This window comes from Dama dama, chromosome 4 (genome assembly GCF_033118175.1).
Source record: "Dama dama isolate Ldn47 chromosome 4, ASM3311817v1, whole genome shotgun sequence".
Lineage (NCBI taxonomy): Eukaryota > Metazoa > Chordata > Mammalia > Artiodactyla > Cervidae > Dama > Dama dama.
In genome coordinates this window covers 44,307,237-44,328,345 of record NC_083684.1, presented here as the reverse complement: position 1 = coordinate 44,328,345, position 21,109 = coordinate 44,307,237, and the positions used below count along the sequence as shown (strand labels likewise).

The following is a 21,109-nucleotide window of genomic DNA, read 5'->3' as shown; positions in this document are numbered from 1 at the left end:
ACCCCTGCTTCTGTCAAATACAGAAATACTGTAAATTAAACATGAAATCTAAAAAAGGAGATAAACTGGTAGACATACCAAAACCAAAACAAACCAAAAAGAACCTTAAATCAATAAGGCCATGAGAACTTTCATAGCTTTTTAACAGAAATTTATTATAAGAGGGATACTGAAAAGAAGTGTTAACTCCCTATTTGCAGGTCTTCTAATTTTTCTAGAATGGCAAGCATTCCTCAGCTTCTAAGGCAGACACACAACTGGACTAGTACATCAGTAAAACACCTGTTAGAGAAAAAAGGACTTACGCACAAAAGCTCACAGGCTAAATACAACTGTAGCAACTGAAACCTGGGAGGAGACTGCTGACAAGCAAGATCTCTCTTTTTACCTTTAAATGGTATTCACTTAGAATATAATGGTAATTATTTAATAAATACGATGCCTCATAACTCATGGTATTCAAAAAATCCTACGATAAGAAAGCTCAGATTTACCAATGCCTTTTCTATTCTATAAAAGTCCAAATGCTTATTCATTGATAAATAGTTGCTATGACTCAAGATATACAACAATACTTTCATTTAAATTATCCCCTACAGTTTTACTTTTTTTCTATATAAGTTTTAATCCTTTAATTAGCCTCTTTATATATAAGCTCCAGAACCAAAAGCAACTCAATTATATTCTAGACAGCAAATATAAAATCAATAAACAGAAGCCTTTGATGTCATATTATTAAAAAGACCTAAAAGAACAAAGCAGTTACTAGAAGAAAGAAATTAAGACTTACTTCTTGATACAATTGGTCATGAGAAGATGGACATCTTGTCTTTCGTCTAACAGCAGCATTGCCCCTAAATAGCCAATGCGTTTGTCTGTGAACTTTTGAGAGGCGATAAGCTTGAGGCACTCCAACTACAAATTTAAAAAATCATAATAATAAAGAAATTAAGAAATTGCTACCACGATCAGGAAAGCAATGTTTTTAACCCAGAGTCAATGGATAACTAAAGTACATAGGTATAACCTATATCATCAAAGCACCTAAATAAAAGGCAAAGACTTAAGATCTTTCAATATCTTAATGATAATAATCAAGCTCTGGAACAGAGTATCTAGTTAAGGCCCTAGCGTACTTGCCATCCAAATAATCTGTTTATGTTAGATCTAAAGTTTATGCTTATGTTAGATCTAAATATTCATACAAAATAAATAAATATTTGTACAGACTACGGGAGTGTTATCCTAAGGTTTTAATAAACCTTATTCTTAATTTAACTCCTAGGGTACATTAAATGAGCACCTAGCACATGTGTGTATTTAATGTCTGGTTCCTATTCTGAATATCAAAAGCTCAGTAACAAGTGTCAAACAGTCCTAAACATCATGAAGGTACAATTAAAAAAGAAGGACAACTAACTAACTTTAACATTATGTGGAAAAGTGCTACATTTGAGGCTTGAACTATTAGGAGAGGTTTTAGGAATCAAACAGAAGTAAACAACAACAAAAAGCCACAGGAAAACTCAGTAATAGAATTAACCTAAAATATTTTATACGATTTCTTCTCACATAATTCTTTCTTTACACAACCCTCAGAGCTTAAGAATCCATGAAGTTATTTACAATAGCCAAGATACAGAAACAACCCATGTGCCCATTAACAGATGATTGGTTTAAGGTGTGTGTGGGGGGGGGGCGGGGGCGGGTGTGTGTGTGGGGGTGTGTGTGGGTGTGGGTGTGTGTCTGTAAAACAGAGTATTAAAGAATGAAGTATTACCATTAGCAGCCACATGGATGGACCTAGAGAGTATCGCATTAAGTGAAGTGAAAGGCAAATGGTACATGATATCACTTACATGTGGAATCTAAGAAGTAATACAAATCAATCTACTTACAAAATAGAAACAGATCAAGGGAGAAAACTTACAGTTACCGAGGGGAAGAGAGAGAGAGGGATAAATTAGGAGCAATTAACAGATACAAACTACTATACATAAAATAGATAAGCAGCAATCATTTACTGTACAGCAGAGTGAACTATATTCAGTATTTTAGCATAATGAAAACAAATCTGAAATATATACTCACACACACACATATAACTCAATCACTTCACTGTACACTGGAAATACAGACAATACTGTAAATCAAAAATACGTCAATAAAAAAAGTCTTTGTAATTAGTTTGCCTCTCTACTCAGACTTTCTTGAACATCATAATCACTGATACGTACTTTATCATCTCATCTTGACTAACATGGGAGAAGCCAAACATTCCCTCTAGGGCAGTGGTTTTCAAAGGGTGTACACAAGTTAAAACTCTTTAAGAGGAGTTTTTCAAACTATGCTCCCATTTAGAATCACTGCATTCCAAGGAAAGGGGCTCAGAGGCAGACCAGTGTACACAGCAATGTGAGATCTCATGAGACTATCTTCCACATGAATCTGCCTGTAAGTATGAAAGTCAAATTGAGGAAAGTAAAAAGAGTTTACAAATAAATCCGTCTTGAGCTATTTAAAAACTGCTCTCTCAAAGTATCTACATTAAAAACACCAAAAGGTTGTAGGATGACCATAGCATCATGAGCCAGTCAAAGAAGCCTCTAAGAGAGAATAACCAGGATCCCAAGGAAAACTGAAATGCCTCTGAGATCAACAAAGATTATCTAACAACCCTTGCTTTCTGTCTACACAATTTAAATTTAAAGGAACAATTTCTGAAGTAGATGATTATACAGTCATTCTTAAATGTCAGCAGAAAAGTAACTGCTGAGGTGAATGAGAAAATCACAAGTTAAAATGTTGTTAGAAAAATCCTTCTCTTTTTCAAACTGAAGGCTTTTAAATCTTCTCACTTAATCATTCTATAAATAAATATTTTAACAGTGAAAGAAAATGTTTTAAGAATCAAGATATCACCGAAATATTTATCATCCTTACTGAATCACGCTTTTGACAAACACCAAGCATTAAACAAACTATCCAAAATTTTTTTATTAAGATGGATTAATGAGAAGGACATTTTTAAACATTAATATTACTTCACATTTTTAAAGGCTAAGTTTAAGAGAGAGTGTGTGGGGGTGTGTGGACGCACACACACGTTGCGCGCTCAGTTGCGTCCGACTCCCTGCAACCCTATCGACTATAGCCCACCAGGCTTCTTTGTCCAAATAATTTTCCAGGCAACAATACAGGAGTGGGTTGCCATTTTATCCTGCAGGGGAGCTTCCCAAAACAGGAATCAAACCCGTATCTCCTGTGGCTCCTGCATTGGCAGGTGGATTCTTCACCACTGAGCCACCTGGGAAGCCTGGTTTTAAGACAGACCAAAATTCATCAATGACTACTGAGTACAATTAGCTGTTTTTTGTGACAGCTGTTAACACTACTAACTGAATACCAAAAGAAAAGGTAAAATGAAAGGGACAAATACTAAATTCTTTCTTTTAAATATTCTCCACTGGTACAGTGACTTTGCTTCATTAATGAGCTGCTGCTTTTTTTTTTTCTTTTGAAGGTGACAAAATTGAGGGGAAAATATAAGATTATATACTGGAAACGGTCTCTGAAATACATCCTCAGGTGAAGGATTGACTCTGATCACACTTCACACTTACGTGGCAGTGGCCAGCAACTGAACTCATAATGTACCACGTGTCATTATGAAGACTGTTACAAAGTTTTCAAATATTGAAAAAGAAAATGACTGAAGCAGAACACAATGCGATGTGGGTAGTGAGGAGAGGGTATTCATTTTTGAGCAGCCCTCACTAAAAACACAACTCAACACATAAGTTACAGAAGAAGAGTAGTGACCAATTAAATGTATCCATTCCTTAGACAACAACGGCAACTTCATCCCAGTACTTCTCCTCATTTATAGCTACCTAAAACTTCCACCTGAAACATAGCTAACCCACATATCTACCTTTAAATCCACCATAAACAGTCCACCACCAAGATAAAAGAAAGCTTTTGCTTTTACCCCAAACTCCGTAAACAAAGTAAAAACAAATGACAAACAGAAAAACTACTTGCAACCAGACATGAAATCCTATACAACAGGATTCTATACTTTCAAAAAAGACCGACAAAGAATATAAAGACAAAGAATATGAAGAGGCAGTTCAAATTTTAAAAAAATAATTTAAGTACAAAAGAAGTTCAATCTCCTCACAAAACAAATGCAAAACCAACTAGGAAAATTTACTAAAAAAAAAAAAAAAAAATGGGCCTGTAAACCTGAAAAGGGTGAGTTATATGATATATACGATTCAGTGAAGTTATTAGACAAGAAAAAGAAATGCAAATCAAAACCATACTGAGATATCACATTTTAACCTATTATATTAATAAAGATTTTTTTAAAAAGTGTTATTATAACAGTGCAAGGACATTAGTAATGAGAGTATAAACTGGCACAAGACGTAGTGAGAAAGATTATATCTATCTACATTACAAACACACATATCCTTCTGACTCAACAAATCCACTTTTAGGAACTGACAAAGCATTTATATTCACACATGAGCAAGATAATGGATATTATTCCACTCTACTATTAAACAGTAAGATTGCAAATAAGCATCCATTAATAGGGCATCAGTTTAATAAATTATGACTCGTACATAAACAGAATACCATGCTGGATTTACTACCATGAACATGTCAACAAAGCTGGAAAAAAAAATATTTACAAGGAAGCTCTTTCTATACTGGTATGGACTAATCTTCCAGACGGGTCAGTAAGGGGACGGTGCAAACAGTATGTTACAATATAATTTTGGAAGAGGTAAGAATATATATGTCCACTGCCTGGAGATGTATAAAGTATCTCTGGAAATATAGTCAAAAAGTGAGTATCACAAGTCACCTGTAAGGAGGGAAACTAAGTGACTAAAAAAGGAGGGAAAGCAGAGTTTTCATCAGATATCCTTTCCTATCTTTTAAATTTTGCATCAGTGAACCATCATTGTTTATGTCAAAGATGAATAATATTGGGCTGGGAGGAAAAAAACTGCAGGACAAAGAGAACTTATGGTTAGAAAAGTTAATACAATAATATTATAATTAAACCAGGGGACAAAAAAAACAGATGAAATCATTTGTTCTCCCTACAAAGTTAAACAACAGATGTTTCAAAAAAACATTTAAATCTTGGAATCATTTCATGAAAAAGCCTTCGAAAATTTAAGACCAGAACCCTATGCAAATATAACTCAGTAAATGGAAGCAATCAGCCTTTTAAAGATAACTTAAAATCATAATGAGCAATTACTGTGCTATTCTATCTGTCATATCTGTGCTGCTACTGTCAGAGCCTGTTAAGTACACTTTCTTACCTCTATACTCCACGAAGGCAATGCTTTTTCTGCTGAGTTATTTTGTATTCTTCATCTACTATCAATTTCTCCCTTAACAACACTCTCAATACACCTGCTTATCCACAGCAATCTTCTCCATGTCTCCCCAACTATCATCCCAAAGGGCTGATTGTGACAACTCTTTGCTACTCACTGTTTTTTTTTTTTATATTTACTTTCCAAGTGTTCTGAGTCACTGGCGGTTTTGCTTTAATTTGGTAAGTTCCTGCTGTGCCCAAACCAATGTGCCAGTCATTCTCACTGATACTGTTAGAAGGACACAGAAGAGAAAACCAGCATTTGAATATTTATCAGAAAATATGATACATATACCATGACAGTCATGCACAAGCTACTGTGAAAACAGGGTAAGGAGGACCCCAAATTCAGGTTAGAAATTGAAAGAAAACATTCAAGAAAAGTTTCTATCTCTGTACATAACACAGAGTGGAAGAGAAAGAAAGCAATCAAGAGTTAGGAGCTGAGTCTAAGACTGGTTCTAGCTAAGAGACCTAAGCCAGCTGTTTCACCAATCTGGGTCTAGTTTCTCATCACTAACGTAACAGCCACATCAAGGAAGACAGCACTCTAAAAGTTGTCCTACATGCTATGTCTTCAAGGCAAATAGCTACTAATTCTCTCCAGCTGATCCTTGAATTTTTCTCAGAATATTTTCTCAGCAGAAGCATTCCAAAACTCCAGACAGTCATTAGCAACAAGCCTTAAGGGAAGGAAATTATCGGCCCCCTTTAGAACAAATACAGTATATTTGCAGGAGTAGATCAGAGGGAAAACCTAACAACTTAATTTTCTACATACTTTATTTCTAGACTCAATGCTCCAATTTTTCTTGAATTTCAAAACAATTTTTAAAAGGGTAATTTTACCAAGTTTCTGGCTTTGTCACATTTTTCTGAACCAAGTAGAAATACTGCCTTTTATCAACATTTAACCTGGTTGCCCTTTTTAAAAAAAAGCTGCACTCATTTTGTCAGCTTTTAGAATAATTTCCCAAAAGGTCAAATGCACACGTACACTTGCTTTTAATTTAACACCGAGCTTCCAGTATTCTCGCCTGGAAAATCCCAGGGATGGAGAAGCCTGGTAGGCGACAGTCAATGGGGTTGCAAAGAGTAGGACACGACTGAGAGACTTCACTTTCACTTCACTTTATGATGTGAACCCTCATCTCGATGAAAAGATGCAATTTAAAATATTGTAAATATTGATCGATCTGCAACTGATTGGTTAGGTCTTTTTAAAAGTTACTTTTATTTCATTTTAATATTCAGAAATAACTTTCTAGTTTACAAACACACACACACACACACACACACGTTTGAAGGACAAGGTTATAACTGCTTTACCACTATACAGACTGGCAACATAAAATCTATATGAACCAAAGCCTGTTTTTTCATTCTTCTGGTTGAGAGGAAAATACATATTAACATTCCTATTGTATCCCTTTTTTTTTCTCTCTTGAGAAAATTTATTATGAAATATTTCACTCAAAACTTTGACTCCCCCCAAAAACAAACTTTGACCCAGCAACAAGCTTCAACAAATCTTAACATTTTACCCCATTTATTTTTAAAAATTTAGTATGATGAATTCAATTAAATCCCTCTGAATATTCTGCCTCAGCCTAAGTTCCCTCTCTTCATCCCAGGAGTGACCAAAACTCAAAATTGCTGTTGATCACTGTCATGTCATATGTCCTTAGCTGTAAGTGGAGAAGACAATTGTTTTTGAATGCTTTAAACTTTCCACGAAGTATCATATTGCATTCCTGCCCTTTTCACTCAACCTCTTGAACATTCCTCACACCCAGACAAGCAGCTCCAGGTCAGCATGTTCACTGCCACAGAGTATTTCACCTATGAATACGCCACAGCTTATCTACTCTTTTTGTGGACATACAGATTGTTCCCAACACTTTCCTGTTAGAAACTACCACAACGAACACTTGTAGATGTGTTATAAACGGACGAGGAGTCTCCATCAGATTCACCTTTATCAGTTTTTGTTTTGATTTAGCAAATGTAATTCACAGGTGGTGACATGAACTTTTAACAGGAGGCTTTAATTATTGCTGGTGGTTGTATCTCTGTGACATCAGCAGCACTGATGATCAGCAGGGGTTGAAAATGGTAATATTTTAATTCTTCTTCCATCCCCTCTTCATTTATTAGCTTGGCTATTCCTCTAAGGAGCAACTTTCTCTATATATACCATTGGATTACCAATAGTTCCTTCAGAAAGAACTTAGCAATAATTACTTTACAAGTAACTACTGGATAGAAAAGGCAGGATAAATGTTTCTTTCCTTTACCAGTTTTCAAAATAATGAGTCATTTCCCTAGTATTTTCCAAAAATGGCCAATAACGCTTTCAATTTTTTTTTTAATTATTATGAACTCATTGATACAAACTTATTTGGTATGTTTCAACTACAATTATTACTTTTTTTTTTTTTGGCTGCACCACATGCCATGTGGGATCTTAGTTCCCCAACCAGGGATCAAACCTACCTCCCCTGCAGTGGACGTATGGAGTCTTAACTGCTGGACCACTAGGGAAGTCCCCGATTATTGCTCTTTTATTAAAGCTCAAACTTTCTCATTTTGAGGCATGACAGCCTTCTCTCATGGCCACCAAATCCTTTCAATATGACCTCTGTAGTTTCTCTTGATTCCTGGCACAGTTTAACAGTCCAAGCTTCTTTTGTACATTTCCTGATCCAGATTTGGAATCAGCCATGTTTCTAACAGGTATGGCCCTTTGAGAATAAAAGGGTAAATACCCTGGATGTCCCAGATGAAGAGACAAGATAAAACGGTATTTAGAGACCACACTCTGAGCTTAAAGGTGCTCAAGACAAGGATGTCTACTATCACCTCCTTTTCAATATTGTTCCACATGTACTGTATACACACATGTATATTACCATAAAGTACATACACTACATGTATAGTACCCATACTACATGTACAGTATATAGTATGCATATATAGTAAGGAAATAAAATGCTTAAAGGTGGAAAAGGAAGGGAACTGCCATCATTTGCAGACAACAGTGCTGACTATATGGAAATAACAGAGTCCACAGGGACTCTAAGCACTAAGTAATGTTACCAAGCACATACATAGACAAAAATCAATTACATTTCTACATACCTACAACACAATTTTTAAAAATTTTAAAGAATGCTATTTACATTAGGAATAAGAGCTCCAAGGAAACTAGGAGTAAGTTTCACCAAAGATGTATAAAACCTTATGGAGAACACTGTAAAACTTCAGAGAATATACTATTCTATATTGATGGAAAGGAAGACTATCGTAGACAGGTAATTGGGTACAGTTCCAGCAGGCCAGGCTGAAACTGGGAAGAAATAAGAGCACATGACCAGCCTGGAGAAGGTCCCCAGCCTACTACTGCCACATGAAATTGGATCAATATTCCCAAATCCTCTGACTTTCTAAGAGAAACTGGAAATTCAGATTTCTATGAGAAGTTCTTTGATTTTTATATGCTAGCAGCAAATTCAAAACAATTTTAAGTACTGTACAAGACAAACAAAATACATCTGTGAAGAATTTGGGCCCTGACCCACCATTTTCTACTCTTGCAATCTATCTACTACTTCAGATATTCAACTTTATTTCTGGGTTGTATTTAAGCCAGACATGTAAAAGGTTACAAATCCTACAGGAAATCTATCACTGCTTTTGTTGCAAAAATGTTGAGGATTTTGTCTTACATTACTAAGAAACTCCTAAATAAAAGAATCACGTAGGAACATCTCTTTTAGAATTCCTGCTTTTTCTAAGTTCTGTTGGCTGTCCCTTAGGAAATGGTAAAATCGGTAAGATCTGAGAGGTTTTTAAGAATAAAACCTAAATGTTTAAAATTTATTAATTAACCTTTAGAATAACCCTATAAAGCAGTATTAGGACTGTCTCCATTTTACATATGAGCGAACAAGAAAGGTTAAAGTTCTTGTTGAAAAACACACGCACGACAATAAAGTAACAAAGCCACAGTTCACATCAAGCTAGTCTGGCTCCTGCAGCTGTGCCCGTAAATTCTAGTATCACAACCACGTAACTGAATTTTTTTTTCCTGCCTGAGCTGCCTCCCCAATAGCAACCACACAAGCCTTGTGTTCTGAATTCTTCCTTCCCCTAACTCTTACTTTGTACTATTCTTTTTCTCTTTTAAATAGATGCTGATAATGCATGCCATCTCAAATCCCATATATAAGGCAGGGCTAAATGAGTTAATTAACTTAATGCAAATAGCCATTTATAGATTTAAACTAAACACAAAGAATGAACAAGTTTTAGAGTTATGCAAGGCTGAGTTCTAATCTTTCCCCTTATACTTACTAGCTGTGTGAATTTAAACAAGTCACTTAAACTGAATTTAAACTCAATTTCCTCATATGTACTACGAGGATACTACCTATCTCATGGGTTTTACTATAAAATTTAAATACTTTTAAAATATGGCTTCGAGACATTTTTAAATTATATATCTGGTGCATATTTAATTTCTGTTGTACAGTATCATATTAGATACTGCAGTAAAAAATAAAAAGAAACAGGTGAAATTACCTTTAACAATGCATTTTATTTAACTCTATATACCTAAAATATCAATTCAACATATGATCAACATAAAAATTATTAGCTATTTTACATCTTTCCTTTGTACTAATGCTTTTAAATACAGTATGTACTTTACACTTACAGCACATCTCAATTTGTACACTCCAGATCCATCAGAAATATCTGAACTGTATTTAGATTTTGTAAAATTTACAACTGATGAAATAGATTCACATATTCAAGTTGTTAAAACATATTTAAAAGGTTTCCAATAACTGCATCAAGTACCCTCCCTCATTTATTTTTCTTTAATATTCGCCTTAGTTGAACTAGCTATATTTCCAAAGACCAGTGGCTACACAGCTAGTGGCTACCATGAAAAACAGTGCAGGTCTCACAGATAAAATGCAATTAAAGAGTGGTTGTTTCTACGCACCATCAAATGAAAATGGCTCTGTGATTCATACATGTAGGAAAGACAATCTTAACAGGAACCTTTTTATGGGTACATGATAAAGACAATTTCAATGGGTGGGGTACCAAATTACTGATATGGATTAGGCCATGCATGACTATTCAAAGAGAGGAACAGAATGAGGACCTTAAAATTACCATAACTATTCCCACTCAGAAAAATCTTTATTTTTTTGTATCAAAATTTTAGTAGTTTCCTTGAGTAGTTTCACTTTCCACCTAAGATTTAAATGTTTTATCTAAGTTCCATAACACCTTAAAAAATGCCACCTAGATAGACTCGGAAAACATATTTTATTTAAACATGTCATAGAAATGAATCTTAGGAATATATATAAAATTCCTTTACAAAATGAAATATCACCAAAGTCTACCCTATGATTTTAAATTCAAGAGTTTGTCTTTAAAGAACAGCCTTAAGAGTATATAATTCTACTGTTCTCGTGATGTTAACAAGTAACACTCTCTGAGTGGAAGGATTAGGAGTCTTTCCTCCAGTGGACCATCTAACTTGATGTGTCTACTTAAAATCAACCAACAAGAATACATGAATAGCTATCTGCTTTGTACTAATTATGTCACATGCTACATGGATAACCACCTAGATCCATTTCTGATATGGCAAAAGCATATAATGTTTATTTATAGGAGACAGCTGTTGCTTTTGACTGCCTAGTATCTGGTCCTTTCCTCGGATATTAATACCTCAATTTTCCTTTGGGGAATTAATGCTCTCCCACTCTTAATCATAAATTTCTTGAGAGGCTGATCTCATTTCCTGCCCCAAAATGAGCATAAAAGTAACCCAAGTCAGCCTGGGAAGATTCAATCCCATTACTTTTTTGTTTTAACTCAACTGTGAGGATATATTCTTTCACTTAATTTAGTGAGCTGAACAGAAAATAAACTGATGGCCATCTTTCCTGACAAATATATTAGAACATTAATAATATTATCTTTGAATAATGCAAATATGGGTGGTATTTTTTCTTTGTACCTAGTATTGCACATTCTTTTAATTTTGCAGTCTTTTCCTTAAAAAGATTACTTAGCATACAATTAAATTTTCAAGTAAAATAAAATTTAATAGCATTCGTAAGAACCAAAAAACAACCCACTACATCCTTCTCTGTGACTCAATCTCCCTTACCATGTATAAAAGTGGAAAGAAGAAAGTACTTATTTATCACCAAGAATATCATGCCCAGATTGGCTGTATCAAGCAATATGTGTTTAAAAAAAAAGAAATCTGTGTTTGTGTGTGAAGTGAAACAACAGGCAGGCCTGCACAGTGGCTACAGCTATAAAGGAATGAGGTTAAGGACAAAGTCCTTAAATGCCATTGCTTGGCATCCACCGAATTTCTTTTACTTAAACACAACTGCCGGCAGTGTTGGCAGTGTTATATAGTATTACTGCACTGAGAAAATAATTAAGAAAACATTGAGTAAACTTTTCTTAAAAGTGTACTCTTCATAGTCCAGGATGTCTGACAGAACAATCACAATCTACCAGGTAATCCTGGTCAATCTTTAAACTCACTACCACCATCAAAACATACTCTAGTCCACATAATTAGAGATTCCCAATGGAAAAGACAATTGATGGCAATATCATACCTTCCCAGGTCAGCAGTTTTCTCTCTCAATTCTACCCTCAGTTCCATAATAATAAGACTACTGGGACATCAAAAATATCCTGTCCTCCTTGACAGGAGAGACTGACAATCCCTGACCTACTGACATTAAAATAAGAGTACCCTTGTTAGCCTGGAAGAGAGCATGGCAATCCACTCCAGTAGTCTTGCCTGGAGAAGCCCCATGGTCAGAGGAGCCTGGCGGGCTACAGTCCATGGGGTCACAAAGAGCTGGACTGAGTGACTAAGCACAGCACAGCACCCTTTGCTAGATGTGGTCTCACCCCAGCCTACCTGTCCAAAGTGAGCAGGGTAGCCCAGCATGTGCATATACAGTAATTTTGCCACATTCCGACACCGGTATGTATTGTCTTCTTCTCTAAAAGATGACCGAATTGCAGCACACTCTTTCTGGATCATTTCTCGTTCTTCGGCTTGGGTTCGGGCTGTCCGGATGGTCCGGATCAGCTCCCGCAATCTGATGGGGGCTGGCATCCTCTGGATATAGAAAGACATTAAATAAAGATGTTCACATTTTTTTTTTCTACCAAAACCATACACACAACTTTCCACATACATTTCTGATTTTTAAGAATTTAACACTTGTTAAGTCTGGTAATACAATGTTCCAGCAAAGCGATTACATACAAACCCCTCAATTCATTAAATTTAGGTAAAGAACACTAAGAAAAATGTTAAGTGGTAACTACAGCAAAATAAGAAGTAAAATACACTAACAATGAAAAGTCTATCACTAATATCAAAATATCTTAGGAACTAACTCAAGCCAAATCTTTACACAATCCTTAAATTAACGAAAGGACTATGCCTAACCTTAAAAAAGATAGGTGTTTTCTGCTCAACTGTTGTTAAACTCAACATAGTTCAACAAAGTATGAGAAGAATACTGAATATCATAATCAAAGCCCAACTCAACAAAATGAGAGATGAGGAGAAAAGATCAAATATAAAATTTAAACACCTATCTGAGAAATATAATCATCTCAGTATATACTAGGTACTCTTTGAAAATGTGGTGGAAAAGAAACAATAAGCCAATCTCAGCAGAGAAAACTGTCAACTGAAAAAAATGCACAACCTAAAAGCCAAGAATTACGTTTTACTACTGAAGACTATAGCCCAGAATACAGCCTCTCAGATAGGTCTTTCAAAGAAGTAAGGAAGGAGCCAGGATACATAGGTTTTGCTGTGAAAAAATAACAAACATGTAAAAGTATCTGAAATCTTTTAACAGTTAAAAAAAAAAAAAAATAACAAACATGTAGTTGAACATCACAAGATGACTGCCAATCACAAAAACTGACATCTCAAAGTAATAATTTTAATGCTTTTGTATGTTTGGCAAGATTCAAGAGTCTGGGCTTACTGAAATGATTCCTTTGATATATATCTTAACTATCTAGGGCCAGTATCCTATTTTTCTCCATCCAGAATTCCCCTCAAGGTGCACCATCAGGGGCAGCTGCACAGGCTGATGTCTTCACAGTCACAATATTCTGTGTTTACTGAAATGGCAGGCAACATTTTTTTGTCCAGAAGACTAGTAGTGTCATGAGAAAAAATAAAAATTAACCCTGCACCCTCACCTTACACAATATACAAAAATTAACTCAAAATGGGACCCAGAAGGAAATCTTTGGAAACGTGGGTTAAACAATGATTTCATATGTAAGAATAAAGCACAAAAGAAAAATTAATAACCTGGATTTCATAAAAATTTTGAACTTTTACCCTTCAAAAGATGTCATTATAAAAATAAGGCAAAACAAAGAAAGAAAGGAGCCCTATATTACAAAGAAGTATTTAGAATACAGTCTTATAACTCAAAAATAAAATAATCATAGTTTAAAATGGGGAAAAGATTTGATTAGACACTTCTCAAATTAAAATATATGAATGGCAAACAAGCACATGAAAAGATGCTAATGTCATCAGTCAACAGAGAAATGTAAATTAAAACTATTAAGGAGATAACACTCTACACCATTAGAATGCCTAAAATTTTAGGCAATAATATAGAACAAATGAATTTTCACACATTGCTCACAGGAATGTAAAATAGCTCAAATACTTTATAAAACAGTTTCGCAATTTCATGTAAAGTTAAATATACACTTAGCATATGATTCAGCAAATCCACTCAGTATTTACCCAAGAGAAATGAAAATATGTGTTCTCACCAAGACATGAACAAAAATGTTCAAAGAAGTTTCATTTATAACTGCCAAAAACTGGAAACAACCCAAATGTTCATAAACAGGTGAAGCAAATCGGCCTTCCCATACAAAAGTATACTTGTCAAAATAAAACAGAACCAATACACAACCCACAAGGGTCTCAAAAATATTCTGCTGAGCAAAAGAAGTAAGAACAAGAGAGTACCTATTGTATGACTTCACCTATATGAAACTTTAAAGAAAAACACGTCTCATCTACAATGATGGAAGAGAGATCAATGATTTACCTGGGGGACAGGGACTGGACTGGGCAGTAAGGAAATCTTCTGGGGTGATAGAAATGTATATATACACTTCTGAAATTCACCAAACTGTATACTTAAAATAGGTGCATTTTATTTTATACATATTACACCTCCATGTTAATAAAAACTATAGAATTAGACAATCATTACAATCACCTTCAGTACATATTAGCTGTGGAATCCTAAACCAATAATCTTCTATGTTGCTCTAATCTAATAAACCTGTAGGATATCCCACTCCAATCAGTTCACTATGGTATCAATCCTCAAGGTAGGGATGGTACGTTAGGAATTTAGAAAAGTTCCCTAGGTATTGATAAGCTCTGGCATACCGGCCCCTCTTAAGACTGTGTGTCCTAAACTATGCAAACCTACCTGTATAATACCATTTTGTCACTTTTTTTTTGCAATTAAAGATCTGATTTATTCAAGTATCTGAAAACATTCTACAATGAAAACTGTTATCAGATGCTGCCTGTACTGTGCTATGGACCATGCATACTGCCATACTGTTTTCAGAAGACTTGAAATGCTCATGACTGGTAGTTTAAAAACTGTACACCTGATGGAGAAGGAAGACAATTTAATGTTTCATCCAGATCCAGAGGTGCAGCAAATTAAAGGACAGCTCCAATCAGCAAACAGATATCTCACAATGGTCTCCAGGAAGAAACGGTAAGCAACAGACAGTTCAAAAGTGCTTCTCCAAAAAGTGGATAGTTGTCTAAAAAGTTTCAGGTTGCAACCCTTGCAGAAGACACTGACGCCCAATACACTGATTGTCAGTCCAGGAAACATGGGTCTTCCCGGTTCCGCATGGCTGGGGAGCCCCTACCAATCATGCTTCTGTGCTGTGACTAACAGGGTCCTCTGGACCGGGCAGGGAGCAGGTGGGGCCGTGCACCATCAGTCATAGTGGATGGCAGTGTAGAAGATGATCCAGATGGCCAGGAACAAGGTAAACGATGTCATAAACCCTTCTTCTATGAGCTCCCATGTGCCGCTATATCATTCCTCGTCTATCTGCAGGTAGTTGCTGAAGTAGAGGTACACGACATCTGCGTTGATCAGGCAGAACCCAGCTATTCCCAAGAAACCTTGCAACAGTAACACTCCCCAAACGACACCTAAGACAATAGCAGTGATCTGTCAGAACCAGTAGATCACATCTAAAAATTCATCTTTGTCTTCCCAGGCCGTGTCGCTCCACAACACCTTGCTCCAGACAGAGACTTTGAGGGCCCCGTTGGGCTGCTGCGGCTGAGACGGCTCCACCTTCTGCTGCCCGCCTCCCGACGCGCCGCCCGGGCCGGGCCTGGGGCACCTGGACCAATCTAAAGGGGGTCTGGAGTCGCAGGTCACAGAACGCGGGTCGGCAGTGGAAGCAATAGGCTCAGCGGATCAGTTCAGCGGCGTCCCTTCCGCTGCCTGCACTTGGCCAAACCCATTTTGTCAGTCTTTAATAGAACTATTTGAGGGTTTAACGTCTGTAGTTTACAAAGCACTTTTATGTTTATTATCTTATTTCATTTGTCCCTTACATCATTTTAAAGTAAGGATGGAAAATCACTATCCTCACTTTGCCTTTGAGGAAACTTGGTCTCAGAGCAACTATTCAACCTGCTTAACATCACAAAGCTGGCAAGTGACAGAGCTAGCCACTTGAACCTAGTATTAAGATGCAAAAAGTTCTTCCCAGTACTTCAAAAATTAATATTGTATCTATATGAAATTATATGATTGCTAGGATTGTTTTTAAAATACTCCCACGGTTGCGTGACTGAGCACGCACACATGAGGAAGGTGGAAGGAGATGGGTTGATAGCAATAAACAAATAGAACTAAAAAAATAAATAAAAATAAAATACTCTCAGGGGAAAAAACATTGAGGAATGAGAACAGGAAGGGGAAAAATGAAACAAAATGGGCAAATGTTGATTACTGATGAAGGTATATGATGAATACATGACAATACATTATATTATTCTCTATTTTCTTGTGTATTAGAAATTGTTCACCACCAAAAGCTTTTTAAAAATCAAAAAGCTTCAACAAGACATCTAAATCCTTAAAATTTTCATAATAAAAAATATTAATAGAGGTCCATTTAAAGAACTACTACTTTCATAATAATCATAAATATCAATGGCTTTAGGACAAAACAAAAGTTAAAGGTAAGCAAAACCAATGTATTATATATACTTTCAACACAGTGAAATAAACTAAGAAAAGCATAAAGGTATTACAGCTCTGAAAGATCAAGAACTGAATGTAAAATCAGGTGTTGACTATCTAAAGCCCAGTAACTGTATTTTCAAAAAGAATCTTATTTACCGTTAACCTTAACTTGGTGTGTGGGGAACAAGAGACATCTAAAATCAATCAAGGGCTTCCCTGGTGGCTCAGTGGTAAAGAATCTGCCTGCCAATGCAGGAGACAGGTTCAATCCCTGATCCAGGAAGATCCCACATGCCGCGAAGCAACTATAGAGTCTGTGTTCTTGAGCCTGGGAACTGCACCTACTGACGCCCTTACACCCTAGAGCCTGGACACAGCAACAAAGAGGCCTCTGCAAGAGAAGACTGTACACCACAACCAGAGAGTAGCCCCCATTCTCTGCAACTAGAGAAAAGCCGGTGCACCAACAAAGACCCAGCAAAGCCAAATAAAGAAATAAATAAAACTACTTAAAAACAAAAATAAAAGTGATATCAATGGTAATACTCTGCTAGTAAGTAACTTCTCTCTAGAAGACCTCTACAAAGGCAACAAAGACTATCAGAACAAGCCTAAATCTAGTCCCCAAATACGGGGGAAATCACAGACGTTTAAGACAGCTGAGAGAAAAACAAGTTACCTTGAGCAACTTCTCAGCTATCAGCCTCAGAGTCACAGAAATATAGTTCATGCCACTAGCTTTTTCTTTAGTATTTTTTTTTCCTTTTTGCTGCACTGTGAGGCATATGGGATCTCAGTTCCCCAGCCAGGGATGGAACCTGTGTCCCTTGCATTAGAAGTGTGGAGTCTTAACCACTGGACCACCATGGAAATCTCAATGCCCGTAGATTTGGACGGAGGAAACGGAGGATCCAGGATGTTAACTACCTTGTACAAGGTCACAAAATTAGTCACTAGCCTTACTCATGTCTCATGATTCCCCCATTCAGCACTCTTCCTCTAATACCAGGCTGCCTCTAGCTTAGAGAAACACAAGATTTTTTTTTTCCCTTGGGCTGTGACAACTTACTACTACTTGACTTCTTTCTGTATCACAAGAAAATATTTTAATAGCTGTGAACTGAAAAAATGCACAACCTAAAAAGTTGAGAATTCTGTTTCATTCAGGGAGTTAATGAAGACTGTAGCTCAGGGCTCCCCCGGTGGCTCAGGAGGTGGAGAGGCTGCCTGCGGCGCAGGAGACCCACGTGCGCTCCCTGGGTCGGGAGACCCCTGGGGAAGGAGACGGTGAGCCGCTCCAGTGTTCCTGCCTCGAAAACCCCAGGGGTGGGGGAGCCCGGCAGGTTACAGTCCGCGGGGTCGCAAAGAGCGGACATGACTGAGCAACTTCACTTTCACTAGAAGCCACGGATACAGAGAGCTCAGAGGGAACCTGCCAAAGAAACAAGGGAGGAGCCAGGACATACAGTTTTGACCCGTGGGATGAGCAAAAAAACAAAAAACATGTAATCAAACAAACATCACAAGAGGACTGCTAATCACAAAAACCAGACATCTCAAGTTTTAATGACTTTAGTGCTTTTCTGTGTATGTGAAAATGCCAGAGTCTGGGTTTACTGAAGTCATTCCTTTGATCCACATCTTATCTGCCAGTATTCTCTCTTCTCCATCCTGAATTCGCTTTAGGGTATACCAGCAGATGGCTGCAGTAGCAGCAGTGGCTGATGGCTTGATGGCAAGCCACACTTGTGTACTGAAACTTTTTTTTTTTTTTTTTTGGTTTACACAGGCATGAATGAAAAAGTAAAGAATTTAGTATATTTCAGAACATATTCTAAGAACAAAACTAAACAAAAAGTTCTGGTTCCAGTGAAAATGGGAGTAAACAACACTCCATGGAGTCCTGCCTCTCTCTCCTTCTGAATGCAACTAAAATCCTAGAAAAAACACATGCCACAGCTACCTGAGGACTCCGCAAAGCAAATGACAGTGAGCAGACTAGAGAAAGCAAGCAGAATTTGAAGCTACATCAGACTGGCAAGAAGCCATCATTTTCCTCCAGTGTTGCCCAGCTTATACTCAAGGGCAGCCCCAAATCTGGAAGTGCTCAGAGGGTACAGAGAAGAAGTTCTAAGAAAAATCCTCTCCTTCTGGTCCAAGGAGCAGGAAAAGAAAGATAAAGGACAGTGGAGGAAATTCTGTTTTGTGTTTTCCTTCCCTCTCCCCTGCCCTGGGGTAATACCACAAATACAGCAGTGGTGGCTGCTGCAAAAAATCAATGGCAGCACCGTCCAGGCAGGCACCTAGAGACTGGGAAAGGGAAACTCCCCTCCAGAGGAGCTGAGACCCTAGAGCGGGCAGTCATCTCTCTCTATCCTCTCACTGCTTGATGTGAATTCACCAAGAAAATACAATTCCAATTGCAAACCTACTCAACAATAGTGTTACAAAATATACAACACAAAAACTGACAGATATGAAAGGAAAAATAAACAACTCCTCAATTATAATTAAGAGACTTCACCATGTTCTCCAAGGACAGAATAGAAGACTTGAATGCCACTGTCAACTAACTGGAGCTAACGAATATCTACAAAACACCCCAACCAACAACAGAATATACATTCTTCTTAATTACAGAACATTCATCAAGACAGACCATATCCTGGACCACTGGGGAAAAAAGTTAGGGAATTCCAAGGTGGTCCAGTGGTTAATACTTGGCGCTTTCACTGGCTGGGGTTCAATCCCTGGTTGGGGAACTGAGATCCACAAGCCACATAGGCCCCCACCCCCGCCAAAAAATAAAAAATTAATAAAGTTAAACGAATGGAAATTAAAAAAAAAAGAAAAAGGCCTCTGACCATAATGGAATTAAGCTAGAAATCAATAACAGAAAGCTAACTGGAAAACTCTCCATCTATCCTGAAATTAAACAATACATTCCCAAATAATCCACGGGTGAAAGAGGAAGTATCAAGGGAAATTAGTAAATATACTGAACTGAACAAAAATATAAACACACAGTAAAATCTTGAGGTATACACTAAAGCAATGGTTAATGGGAAATGTATAGCATTACAGATTTACATGTCAACAATCTAACAACTAAGGTTCTACTTTAAAAAACTAGAGGGAATTCCCTGGCAGTCCAGTGGTTAGGACTCCTTACTTTCATTGCTGAGGGCATGGGTTCAATCCCTGGTCAACCCTGGTCAGGGAAGTGAAGTGAAAGTCGCTCAGTCGTGTCTGACTCTTTGCAATCCCATGGACTATACAGTCCATGAATTCTTCATGCCAGAATACTGGACTGGGTAGCCATTCCCTTCTCCAGGGGATCTTCCCAACCCAGGGATCGAACCCAGGTCTCCCACATTGCGGGCAGATTCTTAACCAGCTGAGCCACAAGGGAAGCCCAAGAATACTGGAGTGGGTAGCCTATCCCTTCTCCAGCCAATCTTCCCCGACCCAGGAATTGAACCGGGGTCTCCTGCATTGCAGACGTATTCTTTAATAACTGAGCTATTAGGGAAGCCAAAAAGAATACGGAACACGTCATGAATTTGCGTGTCAGGGAACTAAAAAGTAAATTAAAATAACCCAAAAGAACTAGAAAAAAGTAAACAATAAACAAATCAATGAAATTAAAAACAAAAAAAAAGTCAATGAAGTCAAGTCAATGAAACCAAAAGCCAATGAAACCAAAAGCTTGTTGTTAGAAAAGATCAATGAAATTGATAAACCTCTGGCCAGACAATAAGAGAAACAATACAAATTAACAATATTAGGAATGAAAGGGGATATTACGACAAACGTTAAAAGGATAATTAGGTAATAGTATGAACAACTCAACGCACACTGCAACTGAACATCCACATGCAAAAAGAGAAAGAAAAAAAAAAAACGGAACCTTGATCTAACTCTCACACCTTATTAACTCAAAATGGATCCTAGATCTAAATATAAAACATACAACTATAAAACTTTTAGAAGACATAGGAGTAAACCTTCATGACCTAGGGTTAGGCAGAGTTCTTAAGACATTATACCAAAGGCACAATCCATAAAAGAAAAAAAATGATAAAATTGGACTTTTATAAAAAGTACAAACTTTTATGCTATGAAAAACACTGTTAAGAAAATGAAAAGACAAGTTACAGACTGGGATATCTGCAAATCACGTATCAACGAGGGATGTGTATTTATCTAGAACACAGACACAATTATCAAAACACAACAGTTAAACTAACCCAATTTTTTAAAACAGGCAAAAACTAAAATGGATACTTTAACAAAAAGCTAATAATAATAATAAATAAGCAAATTTAAAAGA

The 21,109-nt window shown here is 36.8% G+C and overlaps 1 protein-coding gene and 1 pseudogene across 1 annotated transcript in view; both read right to left on the bottom strand.

The window, feature by feature from the left end:
* AP1G1 (adaptor related protein complex 1 subunit gamma 1) overlaps positions 1-21,109 on the bottom strand; it is an 84,855-nt gene that overhangs the window by 46,222 nt on the left and 17,524 nt on the right. The window contains exons 2-3 of the mRNA XM_061138884.1: positions 12,390-12,593; positions 791-915 (exon numbers count right to left, since the gene is read on the bottom strand). Of these exons, the coding sequence (XP_060994867.1) occupies positions 791-915; positions 12,390-12,590 (326 nt within the window). The 5' untranslated portion in view covers positions 12,591-12,593. The remainder of the gene's footprint in view (positions 1-790; positions 916-12,389; positions 12,594-21,109) is intronic.
* Positions 15,345-17,506, bottom strand: LOC133055048 (GEL complex subunit OPTI-like; annotated as a pseudogene).